Source organism: Dreissena polymorpha, chromosome 3 (assembly GCF_020536995.1).
Source record: "Dreissena polymorpha isolate Duluth1 chromosome 3, UMN_Dpol_1.0, whole genome shotgun sequence".
NCBI lineage: Eukaryota > Metazoa > Mollusca > Bivalvia > Myida > Dreissenidae > Dreissena > Dreissena polymorpha.
This window is the reverse complement of record NC_068357.1, coordinates 115,131,557-115,156,497: the sequence shown is the minus strand read 5'-3', so window position 1 is coordinate 115,156,497 and position 24,941 is coordinate 115,131,557. Positions and strand designations below refer to the sequence as shown.

Sequence of the window (24,941 nt, the reverse complement as noted above, 5' to 3'; positions counted from 1 at the left end):
TAAATAATTGTATGACCAATAACCAAGCAAGTTATGATGCAAATCTGTGATTCAAAGTCAAGTTCATTGCTCCACCAAATTAGCTATGTGGTGAACTTACCATATAGGATGATTTCCGAAACTCTACACACATTGCCAAGAGAACTGAAGGCAAATGTATTGGTAACCATTGGTTACTGCTCAATTTAACAGTTGATGACCCATCATACCTCGTTTGTCTTCTTCTCCAGCAAGGTCAAGGTTGCAGTTTTATTCACGAGTTGTTGCTTAGGATTGGTCACCATGGAAATGGGCTCCACTCCTGCAAACGAATCATAAAATATTCTCCAATTGCCTTTGTGTTCAATCTTGAGAAAGATCTTTTTCTTTCAAAGTGTATGTTTGTTTGGACCAATGTACACTGCAATCTGACTTCAAAACATAGCAGTATGCATGACAGCTGAAACAATTGTATTTTTGGCAGCTTAAAATATATTAAAACATGTGTATCATTTTGCTTGATGATAGTGATAGATTAAACAGCCATTAAAAATAAATGAACAATTCATGGACCATTCCACCCACCTGGTTTCCGCTTGCTGATGTCAATGACTCGTGGACAACAGCTTAAAGAGTTCACAGTCTGAAATGAGAATACAGATTTGTATTCAAAGAAATCCCTCGTAATGGGTGTATGATGCGCAACTTGTGTTGCTCTAAGTGTGTGCTTTATGTATCTCGCTTACAGCCTCACACCTGGATACCAGCGTATGCTGGGAAAAGGGGAGCATATTCAGTCTCCCTCTTCCAGGCATAGCCTCTCATGCATCAAGACCGCTGTGGCCCAGAAATGGGATCCTCCGCGAGGTGATGGATGGTAACTGGGCACCTTGCGTCCCAGGCTAAACCACAAGGTCTCTGAGGAAACTAGGCCCCTAGATACTGGACTTGCATTACCCCCCGGCGCGGGGACATGCTCTGCAGTTTTGTAAACCTAGTTCCCAGCTATGGGTCAAATAGCTCTACTGCCTTGTGGATGCCTTGGGAGAGGAAAAGGCTAAGGGATGATACCCCGACAGAAAACCGCTGCTGCCTTGCAGTCCGTCGTTGGATCGACAAAGGCTAAAGGAAAACAACCTGACAGAAATACACTGCTGCCTTGCAGTTCGTCGTTGGCTCGACAAAGGCTAAAGGAGGGGTAACCTGACCAAAACCTAGAGAGTTGAAATCAGAGATGCTGGGCCAACTGGCACTCTCTTAACAAACCACAGCATCATGTAATATCCGCAATGACTATCACGAACGCAAAGAAGAAGAAGAAGTATTCAAAGAATATTCAAGAAACCTTCAATGAAAATTGTGCAGTCATTTTGCAAATCTATATTAGTTTTAATATTGGCCAAACTTCGGCCCCATATTTGAAAAAAAATTAGTAATATCATGGGGTATCATTGATCACTTTTCTCGTGATAACTCAGACACGGCAAAAATTAAATACCAGATATCTAATTCATATCAAAATTCATGAGAACAAAGTTTTGCTGGTAATATCTCCGGTAATCTATCAAGGAATAGTTGAGCTAATATGGATTCCAACAACGCCATTAATATTTAAACTTACATGAATCATTTTTTGCTCATAAGCACAATAAAAGGACTATATGCAACCAGGGCCCATATTCACCAAACAAAACAATTCTTAGACTTAAGTCTATGAATAAAGAATATTCTTTAAATTAATATATTCAATAAGTGCTTGAATTTTTAGAAAAACTTATTTAACACCTCTATATGTACCATTCTTTATGTAGAACATTTTGTTCATGACATTATTATCATTGGAGGCATGCATATATTCAGACACTAAATGCATTATTCTTGGTTCTTAGTCTATTCTTTATTCTTAAGTCTAAGAATGGGTTGGTGAATACGGGCCCGGCATAAGCCCCAAACAGCCTACAAGTAACTCAAGTAACTGGTAGGCTGTTCAGGTTTTATGCTGGTTGTTGTATCAGTATCTGAGGGTTGGAAACAAAGCCTTTAAAACTTGAATATAGTAAGATATTTAATTTCATTGTCTTCGAGGCTACAAACCGGTCAAGATGTGTATCCAAGTAGTTTGTCAACAGACTGATATTTTTTCTTTTCTTATTTCACAATTACTTCTTGAGATGTATTGCAATACAAAATCAAAGCTCCTTTTCTCTTCTGGCTGAATTCTGCATTTTAAGCACATATAAAAGAGTAACTCTGTATAGTATAAGTACAGTACAAGAAGTAGGAGAGAGTTATCTCTAAAAAAATGATAATGCAGGGCTGTACACAGTCTAGTTTCCAAGCAATAAACGGTTTAAGCAGTCTCCCCTTCTCACCTTCAGTAGCTCCGATGTCTGCTTGGCCAGAGTGCCCAGCTCCATCTTGCCTGGCACTCCCTCTGGCAGCTCACCCACGGCAACGCTGACCCCTTGACCTCCCCGGCCGATGGACTTCCTGGGGACTCGCAGGGGAGGCAGGCGGGCCATCTGCTCCTGTAACAGAATCATCATCTTCAAAACCTTGGCTGGTACTTAAATATATTGTAGCCAAAACGTATTACTTTTGCCGTGGTGCCTGGTATTAACAAATAAATATCTCATAAAGTTTAAAAGTCTGCTTAATCTTTAACTTATTACCACTCAGATACTTATTGTGATGCATTTGTAGTCCGTTAGAGAAATGATTTATGTATGTGCATAAAAAGTAGTCCCAGATCAGCCTGTACAGTCTACAAAGGTTAATCAGGGACAACACTTAACACCCTTACTCGACTTCTTTCAAACAAACAAGAGCACTGCATTACGGGTGACAACGCTCCGCTGCGGGCGCATTTTTAAATAAATGAAAGCTTTTCAATTTTTTTTTATTTTTTTTTTAGAAGTCACAGTAACCTTGACCTTTGACCTAGTGACCCAAATATGGGTGTGGCATGTAGAACTCATCAAGTTGCACCTACATATGAAGTTTCAAAGTTGTAGGTAAAAGCACTTTGATATTAGAGCCAATGTTCAAAACCTTGACAAAATGTTAAGGTTTTAGCACGACGCAGAAGGCGGACACGACACGACGAGCTGGCTATGACAATACCTCATTTTCTCTGAAAACAGCCGAGCTAAAAATTACCTAAAAGCAGAGTGTCGTACCTGATTAACCTGCAAAAATTGCGCAGGCTAAACTGGGTAAACACTTAATGCATATGCATTTAAACCCATTTTTCCAAAGGGAGGCTCAAATCTTTTTGCAGCAAATCTTTGTAGCCAAAACATGTCATGTTTGCCACTATGCTTGTTATTAATAAATAATTACCTCATAAAGTGTAAAAGAATGCTTTGTCTTTAACATTTTTTCTTTACAGCCAAATAAAGATTTAAGTAGCCTTAAGTAATTTTGGTAACTGGTAGCCTTAACATTAAAGCACACAGACAAAAAAGGTGAAGATCCTTTGAAAATTAGCTGTGGGTAAGTTAATATGATCAATCAATACCCTCATTCCATCGGCAGAGAGTCTGACATTTTCTAATCTTGAATGATGAAGAGCTTGTTTCAGGGAGTCAATCTGAAAATAAAATATATATCAAGATTACAATTACATTTTGTTTGCATTATAAAATATTCTTCATTTTAACTTGTCAGTATACATATATATTGTTAACAGCTCACCATGCTTTTGTTTATTGATTGGTATGTGATAAAATGCCGTTCTACAATAAATACAATCTAAAAGCACACCTTTTAAATAAAGAAAGCCAATTCTTTTTTATAAAAAAATGACGTTGTTAACTTTGTACAGTTTAATTTGATATTCATAGTATAAGGGAAAATACTCTTTTATCCAAGGGGGAATACTCCTCCAGTCTTGTGGTGAATGCAAGGGAGACAATTGTAAGAGTTGAAGAGCACATGTTTGTGGGAATTTAGATACCAGAAAACTCATCAGTGTTTTATTAGATTTAACAGACGTTGCTGATAGGTATTTAAAACACTGCAGCACATAAGAATAAATAGATGTTGGATAATTCACTCATCATATTAAAAACTTACAGGATTAATTTTCAAACTTGGTCAAGATACTGTAAAACCGTTGTTATATGTGGTTAACTCATTGTTGAGGATTTTGTGCTTGAAGTGAACTAACAAACTAAATAAAGTATTAAATATAAAAATGTGTTGTTGTTTTTTTAAGTTTGGTAACAATCATATGAAACCTGTATGACTTCAGAAAAGATACCAAAAATCATCTATGTGGTCAAACAGTAGCAAACCAAGACCAGAAGTTAACTTAGGAATTTGTCTTTGACTTGAACATCAACTTCACACGGATATAAAGGTTACCCAATATGTAAATCAATTGTTGCATGTTCTATTGTATACCCTTTTATCTCCCATACAGTCCTATACAACTCAACTCAACAACTATTGTTGTGTTACATATCAGGTAAAGCTTAGAATAAAATGTGTCTTGTTCTGAGAAAACTGGGCTTAATATATGTGCGTAAAGTGTCGTCCCAGTCCGCACAGGCTAATCAGGGACGACACTTTCCGCTTTAATGGTATTTAGTTTCAAGGAAGGCCCTCCTTACCAAAATCAAGTTTAGGCGGAAAGTGTCGTCCCTGATTAGCCTGTGCATACTGCACAGGCTAAGCTGGGACAACACTTTACGCACATGCATTATGACCAGCTTTCACAGAACAAGACACAAATAAGAGTAAGGCTTGTAGAGCTTTATTTAATTTGTGCTCAACCTGTTTTTCTGTTAATCAAACCTCCATGCCCCTATTTTTAAAGAAATACCGGTAATGAAACATAATTGCTACAACGCAGCAAATTTAGCTGGAATTAATAGGTTGTGTTATGTTTGATGTCTTAATTATGAATTAATGAGCACTTGTGCTTCATATTTGTAAAAAAAACATTCTTTTTGCTATATATTTGTTGCTTTTAGTGTCTAAAATGCATTACATCTTGGTATTTATTGTTTGTTGTGTTGAATCTGATTAGTATTTTACTGAAATAATTAATTCTGAGTAATATGATATAAATCTTCACATGACATCTCTACAAATCTAACATAAAACATTATATCACCTGTGAATGTAAAACGGGGAGGGTGGGGTGGTTAACCAATTGCAACCAGACTAGCCAAGCCAAGACAACCAGACTAGCCAAGCCAAGACAACCAGACTAGCCAAGCCAAGCCAACCAGACTAGCCAAGCCAAGACAACCAGACTAGCCAAGCCAAGACAACCAGACTAGCCAAGCCAAGCCTGCGCATATGAGCAGTCTGGTCAAGGGCTACCCTGACTTAGTAGTGGACAGCGCAGCTTTTAAAAAGCTAATCAGGATCTATACTGGCTGCACATGGCGTAAGACCCATTTATGCATGATTTGGCTCATATCAGGCTCCTTTGTATCAGATTTATATCTTCAAAGAAGATATAAAAGGGGCTGTGCCAGTCAAGCAATACCATACAGGCTACATTAACCAGTTTCTGTTATATCAGCCAGTGTCCTATATAATACATACCTGTGCCAGTAGGACAGGGGATTCCTGGGCAGAGAAGCTGCTGCTAGGAGATAGGGCACCTGCACTGGAGGCAGCTGGAAAGAGAGGAACACACACAAAGTAAAGATATTGTGTGAAATATACCCAATGAACAAGAGATCTAGTGTAAAACATACCCAATAAGTTAAAGATATAGTGTCAAACATACCCAATGAGAAGAAATACTGTGTAAAACGTACCCAATGAAGAAAACATACTGTGTAAAACATAATTAATGAAGTAGAGATCTAAGGTAAAACATAACCAATTAAGTAGAGATTTAGTGTAAACAAGGGACAAAATTGTCACAAAACCAGGTTTTCAATTTAAAAAAAAATTCTGATAAAGGGAGAAAACTCAAAATGTGCATTGTTACATGTTCATAGTTACCCCCCTTGTTTCAAAATCAATCTATTTTTAGTCGTGGCGACCTTGACCTTGGTGATATCGACGTAATTCTTTCGCGCAACACAACGTCCAATGATGGAAAATTTATTTGCCAAATGATTTTAAAATCTCACAATTAACGACATAGTTATGGCCCAGACAAGATAATTTATGGCCATTTTTGACCTTTGAACTCAAAGTGTGACCTTGACCTTGGAGATATTGACGTAATTCTTTCGCGCGACACACTGTCCAATGATGGTGAACAAATGTGCCAAATGATTTTAAAATCTCACAATGAACAACAAAGTTATGGCCCAGACCAGCTTGTTCCACCCGCCAGCCCGCCACCGACATTCGCCAATCTAATAACCAGTTTTTTCTTTCGGAAAGTCTGGTACATTTACCTTTGGAAAACCTGGTGCAAGATACCCAATGAAGTAGACATATAGCGTAAAACATAGCCCATTAACTAGAGTTCTAGTTTAATACATTACCAATGAAGAAGAGATATGGTGTACAATATGCCCAATGAACTATAGATATAGTGTTAAACGTACCAGATGAAGTAGATATCTTGTGTAAAACATACGCAATGAAGTAAAGATATCGTGTAAAACATACCCAATAAAGTAGAGATCAAGTGAGAAACATACCCAATGAAGTAAAGATATAGTGTAAAACCTACCCGATGAAGTAGAGATCTAGTGTAAAACATACCCAACGAAGTAAAGATATCGTGTAAAACATACCTGCTGAAGTAGAGATCTTGTGTAAAATATACCCTATGAAATAGAGATCTAGTGTCAATCATACCCAATAAATTAGAGATCTAGTGTAAAATATACCCTATGAAGTAGGTATGAAGTGAAACATACCCAATTGCTAGGAGCACACGTGAAGTAGAGTTCAAGTGGAAAACATACCCAATAGCACTTTTAGGCAATACCGGGTATTATAAAACTTCATCCAATAAAAGAAGTTTACATACGCTTTCCTTTATAAGAAGAAATATGCCCTTGATATTATGTTAAGGATAAGAAAAAAGATGTCTGATTGGCAGATGAAATAAATACAATAATAAATAAAATCAATGCATACAAAATTAATTCTTTTATAAAAACAAGAGGGCCAAGATGGCCCTAGTTCGCTCACCTGAGAGGAGTCGGTTCATTAAATCTTTACCCAATGTCAAACATGACCTCGATATTGACCAGACAAACATCCTGGTCAAGTTTCATCATTATTGAACCAAAACTCTGGCGTAGGGAGTGATTTGTTTTTGTAAGATTTGAAATGGTGACCTATATTTTGAGTTGACCCCCCTTACTAAAACATCAAACTTTGCTTACAAAGATTTTGTATAATATAATGAAAATTTGGACAATCTAAGGGCAATAATTATGGCATTAATTATGTGATTTTCCTCAACATCAAACTTGACTGAGATCTTTTAGCAACTTTGATAAAGAATGCTTGAGAAATGTGAATGCTAGAGTGTTTACAAACCAAATGTGGACGTATTGACAGCGGACAAAGACCAATCCTAAAACCTCACCTGAGCAATCAGGTGAGCTAGAAAGTGTGTTTCACCTATCTGAGCCATTTTCCAAATTGTCCAAGAAATCAATAAAACCAATCTATTGACTAAGTTTCACGATGATTAGGCAAAAAATGTGACTTCTATAGTGTTCGATCACAAGGTTTCTCTCTATATAGTCACATAAGGAAAACTGCCCCACCCTCCTGGCAGCCATGTTTATTGACCCATCGGGACCATTTGCAAACTCATCTGAGATATATATAAAACAAATCTCTTCACAAAGTTTCATGATTATTGGGCAAAAAATGTGACTTCTAGAGTGTTCACAAAGCTTTTTTTTACTATATAAATATAAGAAAACTGCCCCCCCCCCCCCCCCGGCAGCCATGTTATTCAACTGACCGGAACCATTTTCCAACTCAACTCTCCTACCAAGGAAACAAATGTTATGACCAAATTTCATGAAAATTGGGCAAAAAATGTTACTTCTAGAGAGTTTCACCAAATATGAAGGTTATATCTCAAGGGACATAGAAGTAATGAGCATTTTTCGAAATCTAAACGCAGATTTTGAAACCTACACGCGGACCATAAGTTCAAGGTCAAGGTCACAGGTATAAAAAAATTGTGTGCGTATGGAAAGGCCTTGTCCATATACACATGCATACCAAATATGAAGGTTATATCTCAAGGGAAACAGAAGTTATGAGCATTTTTTGAAACCTAAATGCAGATTTCGAAACCTAAACGCGGACCCTAAGTTCAAGATCAAGGTCACAGGGGAAAAAAAAATTGTGCGTATGGAAAGGCCTTGTCCATGTTCACGTGCATACCAAATATGAAGGTTATATCTCAAGGGACATAGAAGTTATGAGCATTTTTGGAAACCTAAACGCAGATTTTGAAACCTAAACACGGACCCTATTTCAAGGTTAAGGTCACAGGGGTAAAAAATTGTGTGCGTATGGAAAGGCCTTGTCCATATACACATGCATACCAAATATGAAGGTTATACCTGAAGGGAAATAGAAGTTATGAGCATTTTTCGAAACCTAAACACAGATTTCGAAAACCTAAACGCGGATCCTCAGTTCAAGGTCAAGGTCACAGGGGTTAAAAATTTTGTGCGTATGGAAAGGCCTTGTCCATATACACATGCATACTAAATATGAAGGTTATATCTCAAGGGACATAGAAGTTATGAGCATTTTTGGAAACCTAAATGCAAAGTGTGACGGAAAGACGGACAGACAGACAGACGGAGGAATGGAAAGTCTGATCACTTTATGCCCCCTTTTCTTTGAAAGGGGGCATAAAAACATCCAACCTCGATTAACAATTAACACAAATGAAACACAACTACACTGATTTAATATGAAAACATTAATAATCGAAGGGGAGTAACTACTGTAAACTTAAATGCAATATTTCTAAGAGTTGTCTTGCATGTTACATGACCTTAATTCATGATTGTTTGCAAGCCCTTTTACTATATAAATATAAGGAAAACTGCCCCGTCCCCTTGGCAACCATGTTTTTCAACAGACCGGAACCATTTTTAAACTTAACTCACGTATCTAGTAAACAAGGGACAAAATTGTCACAAAACCAGGTTTCAGTTGAAAAAAAGTCTGATAAAGGGAGACAATTCAAAATGTGTATTGCTAACCCCCTTGTGTAAAATTGACCTTAATTTCAATTAGAAACAAGAGCTGTCACCATAGGATGACTTATGCCCCCTATAAACACTTGATAGAAGTTATTTGCTTTTTTCGAAACCTTAACACAGATTTCCAAACCTAAACGCCGACCCTAACTTCAAGGTGAAGGTCACAGGGGTCAAAATTTGTGTGCGTATGAAAAGGCTTTGTTCATATACACATGCATACCAAATATGAAGGTTATATCTCAAGGGACATAGAAGTTATGAGCATTTTTCAGACATAAACGCAGATTTTGAAACCTTAACGCGGACCCTTTCTTCAAGGTCAAGGTCAAAGGGGTCAAAATTTTTGTGCTTATGGAAAGGCCTTGTCCATATACACATGCATACCAAATATGAAGGTTATATCTACAGGGACATAAAAGTTATGAGCATTTTTCGAAACCTAAACGCAGATTTCAAAACCGAAACGCCGACCCAAAGTTGAAGGTCAAGGTGACAGGGGTCAAAATTTTTGTGCATATGGAAAGGCCTTGTCCATATACACATGCATACTAAATATGAAGGTTATATCTCAAGGGACACAGAAGTTATGAGATTTTTTCGAAACCTAAACGCAGATTTCGAAACCTAAACGCGGACCCTAAGTTGAAGGTGAAGGTCACAGGGGTAATTTTTTTTGTGCGTATGGAAAGGCCTTGTCCATGTACACGTGCATACCAAATATGAAGGTTATATCTCAAGAGACATAGAAGTTATAAGCATTTTTGGAAACCTAAACGCAGATTTTGAAACCTTAACGTGGACCCTAACTTCAAGGTCAAGGTCACAGGGGTAAAAATTTTTGTGCGTATGGAAAGGCGATGTCCATGTACACATGCATACCAAATATCAAATAACCATTTTTTTCCTTCGAAAAACCTGGTTAACAAAAGTTTGAACAAAATTTTATGAAAATTGGGCCAAAAATGTGACTTCTAGAGTGTTGACATGTTTTTTACTATATACATATAGAGAAAAATGCCCGCCCACTGGCGGCCATGTTTTTTTACCGATCTGGACCATTTTCAAACTCGTCCGAGAAATCAATCAAACCAATGTTTTGACCAACTTTCACGATGATTGGGCAAAAGTGGTGACTTCCAGAGTGTTTACAAGGTTTCTCTATAGCCAAATAAGGGAAACTGCCTCGCCCACTGGCGGCCATGTTTTTCAACGGACGGGAACACTTTTGAACTCAACCAACATATCATTAAGACAAATATTTTGACAAGTTACATGAAATGTGACTTCTACAGTGTTTACAAGTTTTTCCTTTTTTTTTACCTAAAGACCTAGTTTTTGACCCGGCACGACCCAGTTTCGAACTCGACCGAGATTTCATTGGGACGAAGCTTCTGACCAAGTATCATAAAGATCGGACAATAAATGTGGCCTCTAGAGTGTTTACAACAAATGTTAACGGACAGACGTATGACGGACAAAGACCGGTCACAAAAGCTCACCGGAGCAATCAGGTGAGCTAGAAAGCAAACCTCTCCTAAAGCACCAAATAACAATAAGTAAATTCAACACATGAGAATGCCCTGCTGGACAAGAGTCTTTTTTAGGTGTTTTCTTCTTGAGGACAATGAGGCATTCCATCTACCAACTACACCTTATGGGAAATACTATTGACAACAAAAAAGGAATGTTCAGCCTGACGTATGAGACCCTCTAGCAGAAAGTCTTCCAATCATCTACAATATACGAGACCTTCTAGAAGTGTTTTCTTTGATAGAACAAAAAGACATTCCAACCTACCAACAAGAACATCAAGCAAATCTATCTACACAACAGAGTGTCAAGCCTGACAATCCAACTTTCTAGGAGTTTTCTATGATGGAAAATGCACAAATACGAATCAAAATACCAATAACTTACAGAATAATATAACAGAAATATTAGCTACAGACTTAACACAAAACACACAGAGCATCACACAACACAATATCATAAAGCAAAAATAACAAGAATAACAATTTTATAACAATAACAACACACAAGAATTTCTGACTGTATGTGTGATATAAACTAGAAGTATTTTCTTCAAAGGCATTCCAACCACAACTACCAATCAATACCACAGCATACCGGAGTGTCCAGCCTGGCGTGTGAGACCTTCAAGGAGTGTTTGGTTAGAGAGGACACTGAGATATTCTAACTTCCAACAACCGGAGCACCTTCAACATACCAGATTGTAAGACATTCTAATTGACCAAGAACTACAAGAAAATACCACAGCATACCAGAGTGTCCAGCCTGACGTGAGAGCCCCTCTAGGAGTGTTTTCTTAGAGAGGACACTGAGGCGTTCCTTGAGCTCCTGTTTTTCCTGCTCCAGCGTGTCTATATCAGCCTGGAGGGCATCCATTGTCTGCTCGAACTCCCTGAAAAACCAGAAGGGCCGTTACATGGGGTGTTCCAACTGAAGTGGTAACTGGATATTTGAAATGTTAACAACAGTTTGCGTATGAAGTGATTATTCAAGATGTTATATTTTTAGTTGGCAGACATTTTTCACCCCATTTTATAGATTTTATGTAAATGAAAAAGTAATTTCTAAATTGGAGTTTGGGGGGGGGGGCACCAGGGCACAAAGTTATATAAGTTCTATACTATTCTTGTGAATGTTTTAGAAGCTATCAAGTAAAATAAAGGTTTACACAAGACAAGCATACTTCTCCTTTTTCCTCATGTTGTTGGTGGTGTCGTCCAGTTTCCTCTGTATGATGTCCACCTTCTCCTCTGAGTCACGTGACGCAGTCTCCAACTTCTTCTCCACCTGGCCCACACGGAGTTGCTGTTCACTTATCTCCTCTTGCTGTAAAAAACAGATACACAGTGTAGTTTGTATGGCATTTTCTTATTGATTATTGACACTTTTTTCCACATGGCTTCAATAAACAGATTCAAAAGTGTAAAAACATATTATCAATTGTAAAAAACAAAGTTTGATACAAAACAAGATTTAAGCTGGGGTCACCGTCTTGATTTGTTAATTCAATGCATTGTAGGTTAAAAATGGTATTCCCTCTGATCAAAGTGATTTACAAACGACGAAAATGGGGAAAAAAAGGCTGACATGGAAATACAGGCTTGAGAATAAGAATGCAAAATTGCAATGAAACAAGAGATGTGTTTGTCAGAAACACAATGCCCCCTACTGCGCCGCATTGAAATAAAATTTCTATTTATCATTTGGCAGGTATAGGATTCATCTCCCTTTAAAGGTTATTACTTCCCTTGAATTTTGTCCAATCCAACTGGGGGTGGGGGGTGGGGAGGGTCTCACAGTCAATTTTATGACCATGATAGACATTACTGACAACCCAGGCCTGTGATTTAAAAGAGATCATAGCCAGAGTTTGCGTTTTTTCTTTTTCATAATCATAATCATAGCCAGAGTTGATCATGTATCTATGGACATAAGTCCACAGGTATGTAATGAACATCAAAAAAATTATAATTATATCATTTAAAAAAAACTTTTACAAATCATTAATTTGGGTTATAAATAATCAAAATAATAAATCTGTACAGTAACTGTGAAAAGAACTTCAATTCTTGGTAAGGAAATATATAATATGAGATTTATAATTATATAAATTACTTCCCTTGAAAATAATTGTAACAAATGTCTATTTTTAGTAGCAAATAATTAAAAGCCACTACGGTGACTGTAGATTCACCACTAAAAATGTGCAGCTCCATGAGATACACATGCATGCCAAATATATAAAGTGGCTATGTTTTCAATATTGAATAATTTTCTCCCTTTTTAAAGCTTATTACTTCCCTTAAATCTGTATTTTTTACCGTAGACCGTAAAGGATGACCTTGACCTTGACCTTTTACCACAATGTGTTTGTCAGAAACACAATGCTGCCTACTGCCCTGCTTTGATTTATTTTACAAAATATATACCTGGGCAGGACAGATAACTATGTCCATTTAAAGCTTATTACTTCCTTTGACTTTGTTTTTTCAACCCTAGACCTTGAAGGATGATGTTCACCTTGAAATTTTACCACTCAAAATGTGCAGCTCCATGAGATACACATGCATGCCAAATATCAAGGTGCTATATTCAATATTTTAAAAAATAATGGCCAATGTTAAAGGTTTTTTTCGGACAGACGGACAGACACACTGACTGACAGACAGTTCAACTGCTATATGCCACCCTACCGGGGGCATAAAAAAGCTTCAAAATAAGAAATATAAGATACCATGGTGTATTTACATAGACTTAAATTGGAAAAGTCGTGATTGAAATTATCACAGACCCACACAGCCTGCATGAATAAGTTGGCAGACTAGTTGTAGACTTGTATATATATCAACATATCACAAAATGTTGAAGCCTTGATTGTTGTCAGTAAATCTGGGAAACTTAAGTATCAAACCTCAATTTATTAACACAAAGCATAGTGTTAAGGTTTCAGGATTGAATTATTTTTGAAGTAGTTAGTGTACCTATTTTATTGTACTTTTTTAGATAACATAATGCAAGGTCATTGTAATTGCAGTTTTTTCTTCTTTTCATTAAAATGCAGATTCCTACAGTATCTTTTCGACAACAATAGTGGGGGTTTTGTGCTAAGCTAATAAACTTATCTGTGTTCAACAGTTACCTGGTATTTTATTTAGCAATCATTTGTTTTATGTTTCTGTCTTCATTTCGAAAGTTAACAAAAGAAATGGTTGAAAACAACACTATAAAACACTTAAAAACATCAAAATTTAACAAGAACATTAAAAAACACAAAATGATGTATCTATCTTGCATGTGTTTTCAACAAGTTTTTAATACACCTAGGTTTAGTGATGTGGTATTATTTTCTCAATAAGGGCATCACATGAATGGGATAAATAAATGTTGGTAGTCATGGTAACTAACCTTTATTTTGAGTTGTTTCTTGAGTTCCTTGATGGATTCCTCCTTGTTCTCCATCTTCACTTTGAGAGCCTCAATATCCGAGATCTGGGCCTTGACCGTGTTTGACCGCAGCACAACTGGGGGCACAGGCTGTTAAATAAAAATGAGCCTGTGAAACCCGTGTTTAGTGCATGTGTGTACAGTGTTGACCCAGAATAGCCTTCACAGTTCCCACAGGCCTTTTTAGGGATGACACTTTTCACTTAGATTTCATTTTTGCTAAGCCTATATGGACTGCACAGGCATATCTGGGACCACTCTTTACACACATGCATTAAGCCCCATTTCATCATAGCAAGATTCCAAGGCATAACAGTGTATGCCTTAGAAGCGAACAAGATCCATGTATATGGCAATATGAACACACAACAAGTGCTCTGAGGGTGTATTCCAAATATTGTGTCATTCATAGAATGAATAAGTACTGGGTGTATTGCCTATATAATAAAATACTGCAATTTCTGGAGATGAAAATCTGTCTGCGTTTATAGAAACATTGACAAGGAATTCTCTCTGGCAATATTGGAAATAAAGTAGATTTTTTTTTTTTATTGATTCAGCGTTTTCTTCATGCTCACCAAAATATTTTCACATTTTGAATAAATAAGTATATATGTTTAAATGCTGCCAAAAGATAACACTTTTAATGTTGATATTTCATTTTGAATCTTGAACTGGCTGGAAAAGTTTCATTCAAAACATACTTTTTTTTTCAAAAAATGACAAATCTACAATTTAGTCCATTTAAAGGCTTATTATTTTTCCAAAACATGACATTTTAGGGGCATTGTCCTCTTTTGTTTCACTATTATTTACTTTAATATGATTTGAGTTATCATGTTACCCGTTTATCCACTGTTCCATCAAAGTCATACTCCCCATTTTCCATGGCATTAGCAGTCCTGTTCATTGTGCCAACAACCACACCAAATGACAACCTGGAATGAAAGCAGATTCTTCATAATGTATGTAACAGGATATTTCATTATTGGAATTTTCTCTCATCACAACAATTTATATGCAAAACTCAGTCAAAATTTTAATTTAAACCTTCAGCACAATTGCAATGAAAATCTGAGGGAAAATTAAAATCTAAACTTCCGTACAAAATTTTCCATGCAAACCTAAAGCCATGCATGCGGCTTAACTTTAATCTATACCTTCAGTACAACAATTTCAGTGCAAACTTAAGGCAAAATTTGTATCTAAACCTTGCGCACAACAATTTTAAAACAAACCTGAGGGATAAGTTTAATCTAAACCTTAGGCACAACAGTTTGAATGCAAACCTTTGGCACAATTTACAAAAAAAAATCCATCTAAACCATACAAATAACAGTTTCAATACAAATGTAAGGCAGAATACTTATCTTAATAATCTTTAGCACAACAGTTTCAATGCAAACATGAGGCATCTAATGAGGATTTAATCTCAACGTTCAGCACCACAATTTCAATGAAAACCGTCATAACAACAATATTAATGCAAACCTGAGGCACTCATATGGCCCTGTATCCTCTTTGCCGTACACCTTGTCCGAGGCCTGGTATGCAATCTCCTCCAACTTCTTTGGCATGAGCCCCTCTGTATCTACAACACATTCAACGCAGATATTAAATGTATCACAACAATTATTTATCTGTGGAAATCAAGTGATAGAAAGGTCAAACTAAGCTTAAATATCCAATAAATAAATACTGTGTTATGGTGTTTTTTTAATGTAAAAAAATGTTAAGAATCTTAAAAAATACTATTTTTTTAAATCAATAACATATGTTCAATAGAATTTCAACAAAATGTCTGTCTAAGCATTTTACTGAATTCAATAGGGATATTTTGAGCAGACTGCAATATTAAATTGGGGTCTATATGGTAGATTCAATAAAACAGTAACAATCAAGTTGACATATACATGTAACATGTGCATTGCATACACACATTTATAAATCATGTAAAAACACACTGTTTTAATTCATTCACTACTAACAAAGATGCGAGAAAATCACTTAACAATCGAAAGTAAAAAAAATTAACAAAGAGCACTTTATAGTTATTTAATTATAACAAATATGTTGTAAACTTTGAAAAAATGATAACCAAACAGCATTCAATATGACTTTATTTCAAACACAAACAAGCCATGTGTTTGTGAAACACTATGTCCCCATATGTTTGACCTTTGACCTTGAATGATGACCGTGACCTTTCACCACTCACAATGTGCAGCTCCATGAGATACACATGCATGCCGAATATCAAGCTGCTATCTTCAATACTGCAAAAGTGTACATTAAATTAGCTATTTTGACCCATATATTTACCTTTGACCTTGAAGGATGACCTTGACCTTTCACCACTCAAAATGTGCAGCTCTATGAGATACACATGCATGCCAAATATGAAGTTGCTATCTTCAATATTGCAAAAGTTATTGCAAATGTTAAAGTTTGCACAAACAAACACACAAACCAACCAACAGACAGGGCAAAAACAATATGTCCCCCACTATAGTGGTGGGGGGCATAAAAATAAGGTTGAACAAGGTAAAAGTTAACAGTCAGTTTTAAGGTCTCAAGCATTTTTTTTATTTTAGGCACCCTTTGTCTATGAAAAATATTCTACATGCAACACGAATTACATTTTGTATTGTAAAGAAGAATTGAAAATATGATTTCAAGGCAAAATGCACGCGAAAACAAAGAGTTTTCCATTTAAAATTTAAAACCAAGATAAATATTATACTTTGAATTTACAATTACAAATCATGTAAATAATACATAGTCTAAAGTCAGGGGATAAGGAGAAAATTGCATACAGGAGAAACATTAACATGCACATGTCATACAGGACAAATCGAGTGGTGAACGCACTACTTCTGTATCTCTGTATATTATTTCCTGATCCAATACAGCAGCTTATCGTTCAAACCTCAATATGTCAAACTATTGGAAATTGGGTCATTCCAGGAAATGTATTGTACAGGTGAAAATTCATTCAATCATTCAAAGAGGATCTGTAAAACAAAACTCATTCCATAACTGCATGATATTACCCTTGAACTTGTCCAAATCCATCGTCCCATCTAGAAGATTAACAATATGACACATGATCAACCTCATAAATGAAAGTTAAACCAGTTAACATACCTTTAGATGAGTTGGAATTGTTGTCACATGACTCATTAAAAATTGACTCTGATGGAACAGAACTCAAATGTATAACAGCAATTATGTAACACCTTATTCTTTAAAATGATTGCATAATTATTTCATGTTATTGTAAAGACAAACTTAATGGGTCCACCAAAAGCTAACAAAACAGTACATCCACTCATGTTTTTGTCTTTTTAGTTTAAATAAAATTCATGCACACAAAGTTAAGCACATTCCTGAATTCCGGGATACTTCTTTGCTAATGTCTTGTTAACCTAAAATCATCTGTACCAATCGCATCAAAATAAAGCATAACTTAATTGACAAAAATAATAACCATGTTACAAGTTCTCCTCTCTCTTATTATCATGGCTTAGTAATAACAGCCTGTTTATCCTTTACCCCTTACATACATTTTTTGACGCATTTGTGGTCCCTTAGAAAGTTAAATATAATTAAAGACTTATTTACTTTAAACAAGTTTTAAAGGCTTTATTTCCAACCCTAAGATACTGATGAGCAGCCAACAGCATAAAACCTGGACATTCTGCGAGTTACTCGCAGGCAGTTCTGGTTTAGATGCTGCTTACAAATAGTCATTTTCACTTTACTTCTGAGTGGGAAAGGGTTAAACTTGCAGCATACACCTTCAGATGAGCTCAAACTGTCACGGTACTCATTAAACATTGACTCTGACTGTATTGCCTAAAAGAATAGAACTCAAATGAATGAAAACAATTATGTGAACAACAGTTTTTGACGATGCTGCGAAGCAGCTCGTCTAAGTTATCATACCATGAAAAAATTCTTCACAATGGCGACCTATGTAAAAGACAGAGCCATCCCGATTGAGACAGCTCGATTTTTCTAATCAGCATACCTCGCTGATTATCATTGATAAAGGTATAGGAAGCTCAGCTATAAATAGGACAGCATATTCTGGGAAAAAGATTTAATAATACTATAGTTTGAAAACATTAATTTTAAATCAGTTATATTCAATCCATTATATGTTTATAGATCAATAAAACAACTATGCTTTTTCTGTATTGTATTTGACATTTGTCGTGAATCAGTATATACATTGCAAATTAAAACGTGTATAATTAACTTTCAACGCAATCATGAGCATAAAGAAAACGAATTATTTCGAACCTGCCATTTGTAAACGTTGTAGCGATTTTGGTATATAAACAGCATAATAGCCGTATGAAACTCTCTCTTATGCGTGCTTTCTCATTTTGCATATTTAATAAACTTTTCAAACAGAAATTACAGAGCCACATCAGTGCACATACTATGTTTGATAATTCATTCGTTTGTTGGATATTGTTTGCTGTTTTAAACACATATTAGGTCATATCGCGGAGATTTAGTTAACCTTACCATGTGTTCATGGGCAAACTCACGTATTCAAGTGCTCTTACAACTATGTGCTCATACCTAATTTCAGGAATCATCATGAAATTATTGCCGTACTTACGAAAAAACATGCCTAAGCTTATTGAATTAGAGATAAATACAATAATCAAAAGCAAAAAATTATATGTTCATGCACATGGGCATGTGAAATCACGTCCGTACACATAGCATCATTAACTTAGGAAATGAAACAACGAAATATAAAGTTTGGTATGATATACATGTGTAATTAAAGAGCATGGTGTAATTAAGGAGCATGTCAAGTTTTAAAATTATATGCTGAAACGTAATGTTATAACCCACAAACATTTTACTGTAACAGAACGTTTATTTTAAGATAAAACGTACAAAAATTACACGTTGAATATCTGTACTAAGATATTTCTTGTTATATTTGATCGAGAATGTAACCCGCCTCCCAGTTTCGTTGCATGGATCAAGTTCCCCACGGGTACTACGTAATTACTCTATGTTTTCGGACATTCTAAGTTTTTGGACACCCCTTTTTGAGCAAAAATAATTATTTTTCATGACTCCTAATATTCGGACACACGAGTTTTCGTCCATAATTAATGTCTCTAATTTTTCGGACAGTATATTTTACAGCGCCATTTTACAAAATTTCGGTCCTGTTTTCGATATCTAATGACACTTCGATCATGGGGTTAACATCTTAAAACATGGCAGGTGCATGCCTGAGGGCAACGGACCATTGCATTTGCGTTATCAGGTAAATAACCTTGTAAACCGATATTAAACAAGTGTTTCGCCCGATAGCATAAGAGTTATGACAATTACCAGGGGAAGTGCCAATTAACAGTTCAATTATCTACCGAAATTGTACTACCCCTTCTAAATTAAATAACTGTGACAAATACTAAACACTTCAAAGTGTGATGCACCCTATTGCAAGTTTTACGAAAAACGGAAGGTGTTAGACAACAATTATCGGAAATGAACAAACAAAGAATTCATAGTTTGCTTTTTATTGCGGTAATTACAGGTTCATACTAGCGAGTATTGGTACATTAATTGCTCATCTTTGAAATCGTTGGTCAAAGTACAACTTTGCAGTAACTTTCTGTCAAATAAATTAAGCATTTAAAATTATTTAAAATGCAGTGCAAAAATATATAACTGTAATTTATACTATACAGCATGGTATTTTACAAGCGCGTGCTATTACCGGTGACGTTGATAAAATTGACACTATTTTTGGACACTTCAACATACATGCCATAATTTTTTAGGCCCAAAGCGGGACATTCCATAAAAAATTGTCGGGACATTTGACCCAAAAGCGGGACACCTAAAACGATATATCATTCCACCTTTACTGTAGTCAGTATAGTACTAACAAATACTCTTGATACATTTATTCAAGACATAAAACATCTGATATGAAGCATGGAGTCTAAAACATAATAAAAGTTTTATAAAATAAGACAATAGCAAACAACGAGGATAATATTCATCTTTTTAGAGTACAAAAACTAGAACATTACGACAACAATACTCATTATATTAATTTCAGTGGCAAACATTAACGCAGGGGAGGCTATCCAGTACACTGAAAGTACGGGTTACAGCATTCTATACATAGATGGTGACGTCAGTAAAGACCGGTGTGACACAATGCGGGTTACAGTAAACTATCTACCGAACAGTTACATCAGTTACACACGGAATGCGCGGCCGTACACATTTCAGAGGTAGGTTTTTGGTGGAAGCAAACCGTCTTTGTGTTCATTTTAACTCTCAACAACGCCTCAACCGTTTTTACACCAACAAAAACAAAAGGACAAAAGAAGTGTATGGATGCTTTACTCGAATTATTTTTCTCTAATGTTAATAATCATATTTTGTTTTCTTCTTATATACACAGATTAAACTGAATTGTGAATTGTCAGGCGCTGTATTGGGGTAGTGTCAAACTGTCATGAATAACAACACGTTGTTTTTATTACAATAACACAAGACAAGATGGGTACCACTTTTACTGTTTGTTTCGATGTTTTTTTAAGCATGTATCCATTTGCAGTTTGTTACTTGTCAATTGTCGCGGCTTAATTGGAGTAGGGTCAAACTGTCATGCATAGCACCTCGTGGTTTTTAGCTTAATTGGAGTAGGGTCAAACTGTCATGCATAGCACCTCGTTGTTTTTATTACAATTACACCCAATTACACTAGACAGGATGGGTATCACTTATTGGACTGTTTGTTGCGATTTTGGTATATTGCACATTCGGATTATCCCGCTATTTTGGAACTAAACATTGAATGTAAAAGACTCATTAATGACGTAGAGTTAATTTTACAAAACAATTGTTTTGTAAACCGTTTCAAACAAATACAAAAATAAACACATTTTCAACATTTATTTCATTATAATACAACTATCGATAGCAATAAGCGACCACTATCTTGAAGACCACCATGGTGTGAATACCTGATGAAATCAATAATTAGCCGATAAATCGCTGATAAGGTGTCATAAACAACACTGGTACACACGATAAGTAGAATCGGATTGTTAATTGGGGGCAATAAAGGGATAAGCGGGGGTAAGTGTTAGCAAAACAGAGCTTGAATAGCAAATTTTATTGGGATCCTATAGACCTTACATGGTTTTTTTATGAATGTCGGGACAAATCGTCTCATATCGGGACGGCGGGACAAAGGGCCCAAAAGCGGGACTGTCCCGCCGAGATCGGGACATATGGCATGTATGACTTCAATTTTCGACTCTAAGTTTTCGGACACCTGTATTTTGTAAATATTTTTCGTATCTAAGTTTTCGGACACGAAATAAAAAATTATTTTTAAGTGTCCGAAAACATAGAGTAATTACGGTACTTCCCCGTACCCCCATTATTTTTTTTTCGTTACACCCTACATTTTTCGTATCCAATTTGTTTCGTACCCAAATTTTTGCTCGTATCCAAATTTTGTTCTAACCCAATTTTTTTTTCCTAACCAATTTTTTTTTCCTACCCATTTTTTTTTTCGTAACCAAATCTTTTTTCGTACCAACTTTTTTTTTGGCATAATTTTTGTAACCAAAATTTTCGTACCCATTTTTTTTCCTATCCAAAATTTTCGTACCCACATACACAATTGTGGTGATGAAGATAAACTTAAATAGATGCCTTTACATCAATCCTCTTCAAAAGCATCGTCACACCAGTACTGTCAGTACTTTGATTAATGTATCTTTTATGCCTACTAACACCCTATTCTTTAAAATGATTGCATAATGATTTCATTTTATTGTAAACACAAACTAAATGGGTCCACCAAAAGCTAATAAAACAGTACACCCATTCATGTTGTTGTCTTTAGTTTAAATAAAATTCATGCACACAAAGTAATGCTCATTCCTCAATTCCGGGAATTCTTTGAATGTCTTGTGAACATAATTTCAACTGTACCAATGACATCAAAATAGTGGCTTTCAAGCGATAAAAATTAGACTATAGTAAGTATAACTAAATTGAAAAAAAATAACCATGTGACAAGTTATCCTCTCTCTTATTATCATGGCTTAGCAATAACAGCCTGTTAAAATACATCTTTTTTACAACTAAAACTACCTATCCCCAACAGTGATGTATTAAAAAGAGCTAGTGCACAAAGTGACCTTACCAGAAGATAAAACAAAGATCAAAACTGGCAATATAAATACAATTAATACATAACTTACCACCACATAAATGACAAAATCATATTAACAATAAGTAGGCTATGCAAATTTTCAAACACATATATTGAAACCTATTAATTTTTATGAATGTTAGTATCAACATCTAACATGTGTACAATTAATTCATAAATATTTCATTAAACCACATAGTTCAAACATACATGTTCTCTGATAGTGTTTAGAACCGATTTTAAACATAAAAAATTCGAATACAAAACTGATGTTCAAATACCTAAATAACAAAATGAGTTGGTAATTGGTCCTATTTAAGTCAAAAAACAATACTACTTAAAAGTGTACAGGAAGTGTGAATATATCTAATATTTAATATCTAGAGTGTGTATGAGTATTGTGCTCACTCGTTTTCTCTTTAATGCCGAAGAACCAAGGGTAGATATGCAGTCTGCACTGCTGTAATGTTGGCTTATTGTACATCAACAGAAAGTGTGTGTGTATCTACTATCATATCTAGATTGTGTATGACACGAGTATTGTGCTCACTAATGTCCTCTCTGATACCAATGCACCAAGGCCAGATGAGCAGTATGTACTGCAGTATTTGTGCTTTATTGTGTTAATGTGAATTTCTATACTAAACATTCTGTACATCTCAAACGCTGTTCTCAAACGTGCAAAATTCTACCTGTAGAACTGTGCCTCCTTTGAACTTCAAGTTTTATGTTTCCTTAAAGTAGTTACGTGTTAAGATAAAAACATGATTTTTGTTTGAACATTATTGCCCACTTATCATCTTACAATGTTATTTCAAAAGAGACTAAGAAATGTTTAAAAACCTGCACATTCCCTCCTTTCCCCCAGACTTAAAGCCAAGTCATCAAAAATAGCAATTGTTATAGATTTTTTTAAATATTGTACGCCTCTTGACCTTAACTTTTAATTTTGTTATCTCTAAATTGTTAGGGGCTTCCTTCCTATAAAACTAACCTGCAAACTCTTTTATATGCATAACAATTTAGAAATATTTTTGTCAAATCGTTATTTATACATCATGCAAAAACAAGTTTCACGTTTCCTTTCCCAGTGACCTTGACATTTGACCTCAAATTAAATAGACATCTTCCTTTCAACAGAGTAACCAGCAATCCAATAAGGGGAGTGGTATTTCAAAGCATTCTGTTATATCTAATTGAATGGGAAGTTCATGATTGAATCTCCTCTAACCCTGACCTTTGATTTCACAATGAATAACCAAATCACCAAACTGAAAAAAATGTAGCAACTTTCCAAAATGTCAATCATTTGTAGACAACAGCAATCCAGAGCAAAATACAAAAGGTGTTTTTCTTTCTTTCCAAGTAACCAGCATACCAGTTTGGGTGATCATAGGTCAAAACGGTGAAAGTTATCTGTTGATTCATTGCAAAAACAAAATGGTTGACATTCCCTCTTACCAACTAAAGGAGAGGTAAAAAGCAATATACCTCTGCCTAATTAAATGAAGTGTGGTCAATTAATTATAATTTATCATTTGCAAATTCGTGATAAGAATTGGGATAAATGTTTTCATGTTTATTTATCAATAAAAATGTTAGTATGGATTGTTTAAAATACCTATTCTAAATTAAAAACCACCCAAACAAGGCATTTAGCACTCAAATAATACGGAACTAGGATTGGCACAAACACAAGTTATAAAATAACCCTAAAGGACTAACAGTCCATAGGTCCAAACAAGCCTCTTATAAATGCAGTTAAAAGCTTGGCCAACAAACTACAGCATCTCTTCATCTCATTGGATGACAAAAAAGTAATAATTGACCACTCAGAAATCTCTTTAAACTTACAAAAATTTTCAATGGAAAATTTCATAATAAATTATTAATAATAAGAATGAGATAAAAGTGATGTAGATTGAAGGCAATAATCTATCTATCATTAATATCAACTTCAAAAAACCCACCTGGGCGGCCTAAAACACACAATCATGTAATATAAAACACTGTAAACAGTAAATTATATTAAGAAGGGTAATAATGAAATTAAAATAAGCCATAATGCTGGTTTTGAGTTAATAAAATCTGATTTTTGTTAAACATATGAACAACTAAAAACAGGTATGTCATCCTTCTATATCAATTATTATTATTATTATTTTTATAATCAATTGTATAAATGAAAAAAAGTACGATGATTTTATTCAGTATTAACAAATATAAGTTTTAAACAAGAGCACCGCCTTGCGGGTGCAGACCGCTCATCTATTTTTCTTTATAGAGGTGAAGGGACCTCAATTTCAATCACAAATGAGGGAGGGGTGGAGTGGAGAGGGTTATAGTGTGGGGGTGTGGTCATTTATTACATTATCTTCCAAATTTGAAAAAAAATGCTTTTTTGGGGGGGGATTCTTGACGGTATTTCAAAAATAAAATTATAAAAATAAGTATTTGTGTTTTTAACCGTTTCCAAAAAAATTTTTTTTTGTCGGGGGGGGGGGATAGTGTGAGGGTGTGGTGGTCATTTATTAGATGATCTTTAAAAAAGTTGTTTTGTCACAGTATCAATCAAATCT

General features: G+C 35.3%; 1 protein-coding gene across 13 annotated transcripts in view; it reads right to left on the bottom strand.

Moving 5' to 3' along the window:
• LOC127871109 (dynactin subunit 1-like) overlaps nt 1-24,941 on the bottom strand; it is an 81,413-nt gene that overhangs the window by 5,772 nt on the left and 50,700 nt on the right. For 12 of the 13 annotated variants that reach the window (XR_008045101.1, XM_052413804.1, XM_052413805.1 and 9 more), the window contains 11 exons: nt 17,186-17,215; nt 15,624-15,723; nt 14,977-15,070; nt 14,094-14,222; nt 11,872-12,014; nt 11,441-11,580; nt 5,542-5,615; nt 3,500-3,571; nt 2,352-2,507; nt 565-622; nt 210-301 (listed from right to left, as the gene is read on the bottom strand). Coding sequence is in view for 12 of the 13 variants with exons in the window: in XM_052413804.1 (XP_052269764.1) it covers nt 210-301; nt 565-622; nt 2,352-2,507; nt 3,500-3,571; nt 5,542-5,615; nt 11,441-11,580; nt 11,872-12,014; nt 14,094-14,222; nt 14,977-15,070; nt 15,624-15,723; nt 17,186-17,215 (1,088 nt within the window). In the remaining variant the exon portion in view is untranslated. The remainder of the gene's footprint in view (nt 1-209; nt 302-564; nt 623-2,351; nt 2,508-3,499; nt 3,572-5,541; nt 5,616-11,440; nt 11,581-11,871; nt 12,015-14,093; nt 14,223-14,976; nt 15,071-15,623; nt 15,724-17,185; nt 17,216-24,941) is intronic. The other variant, XM_052413806.1, reaches the window with a different exon arrangement.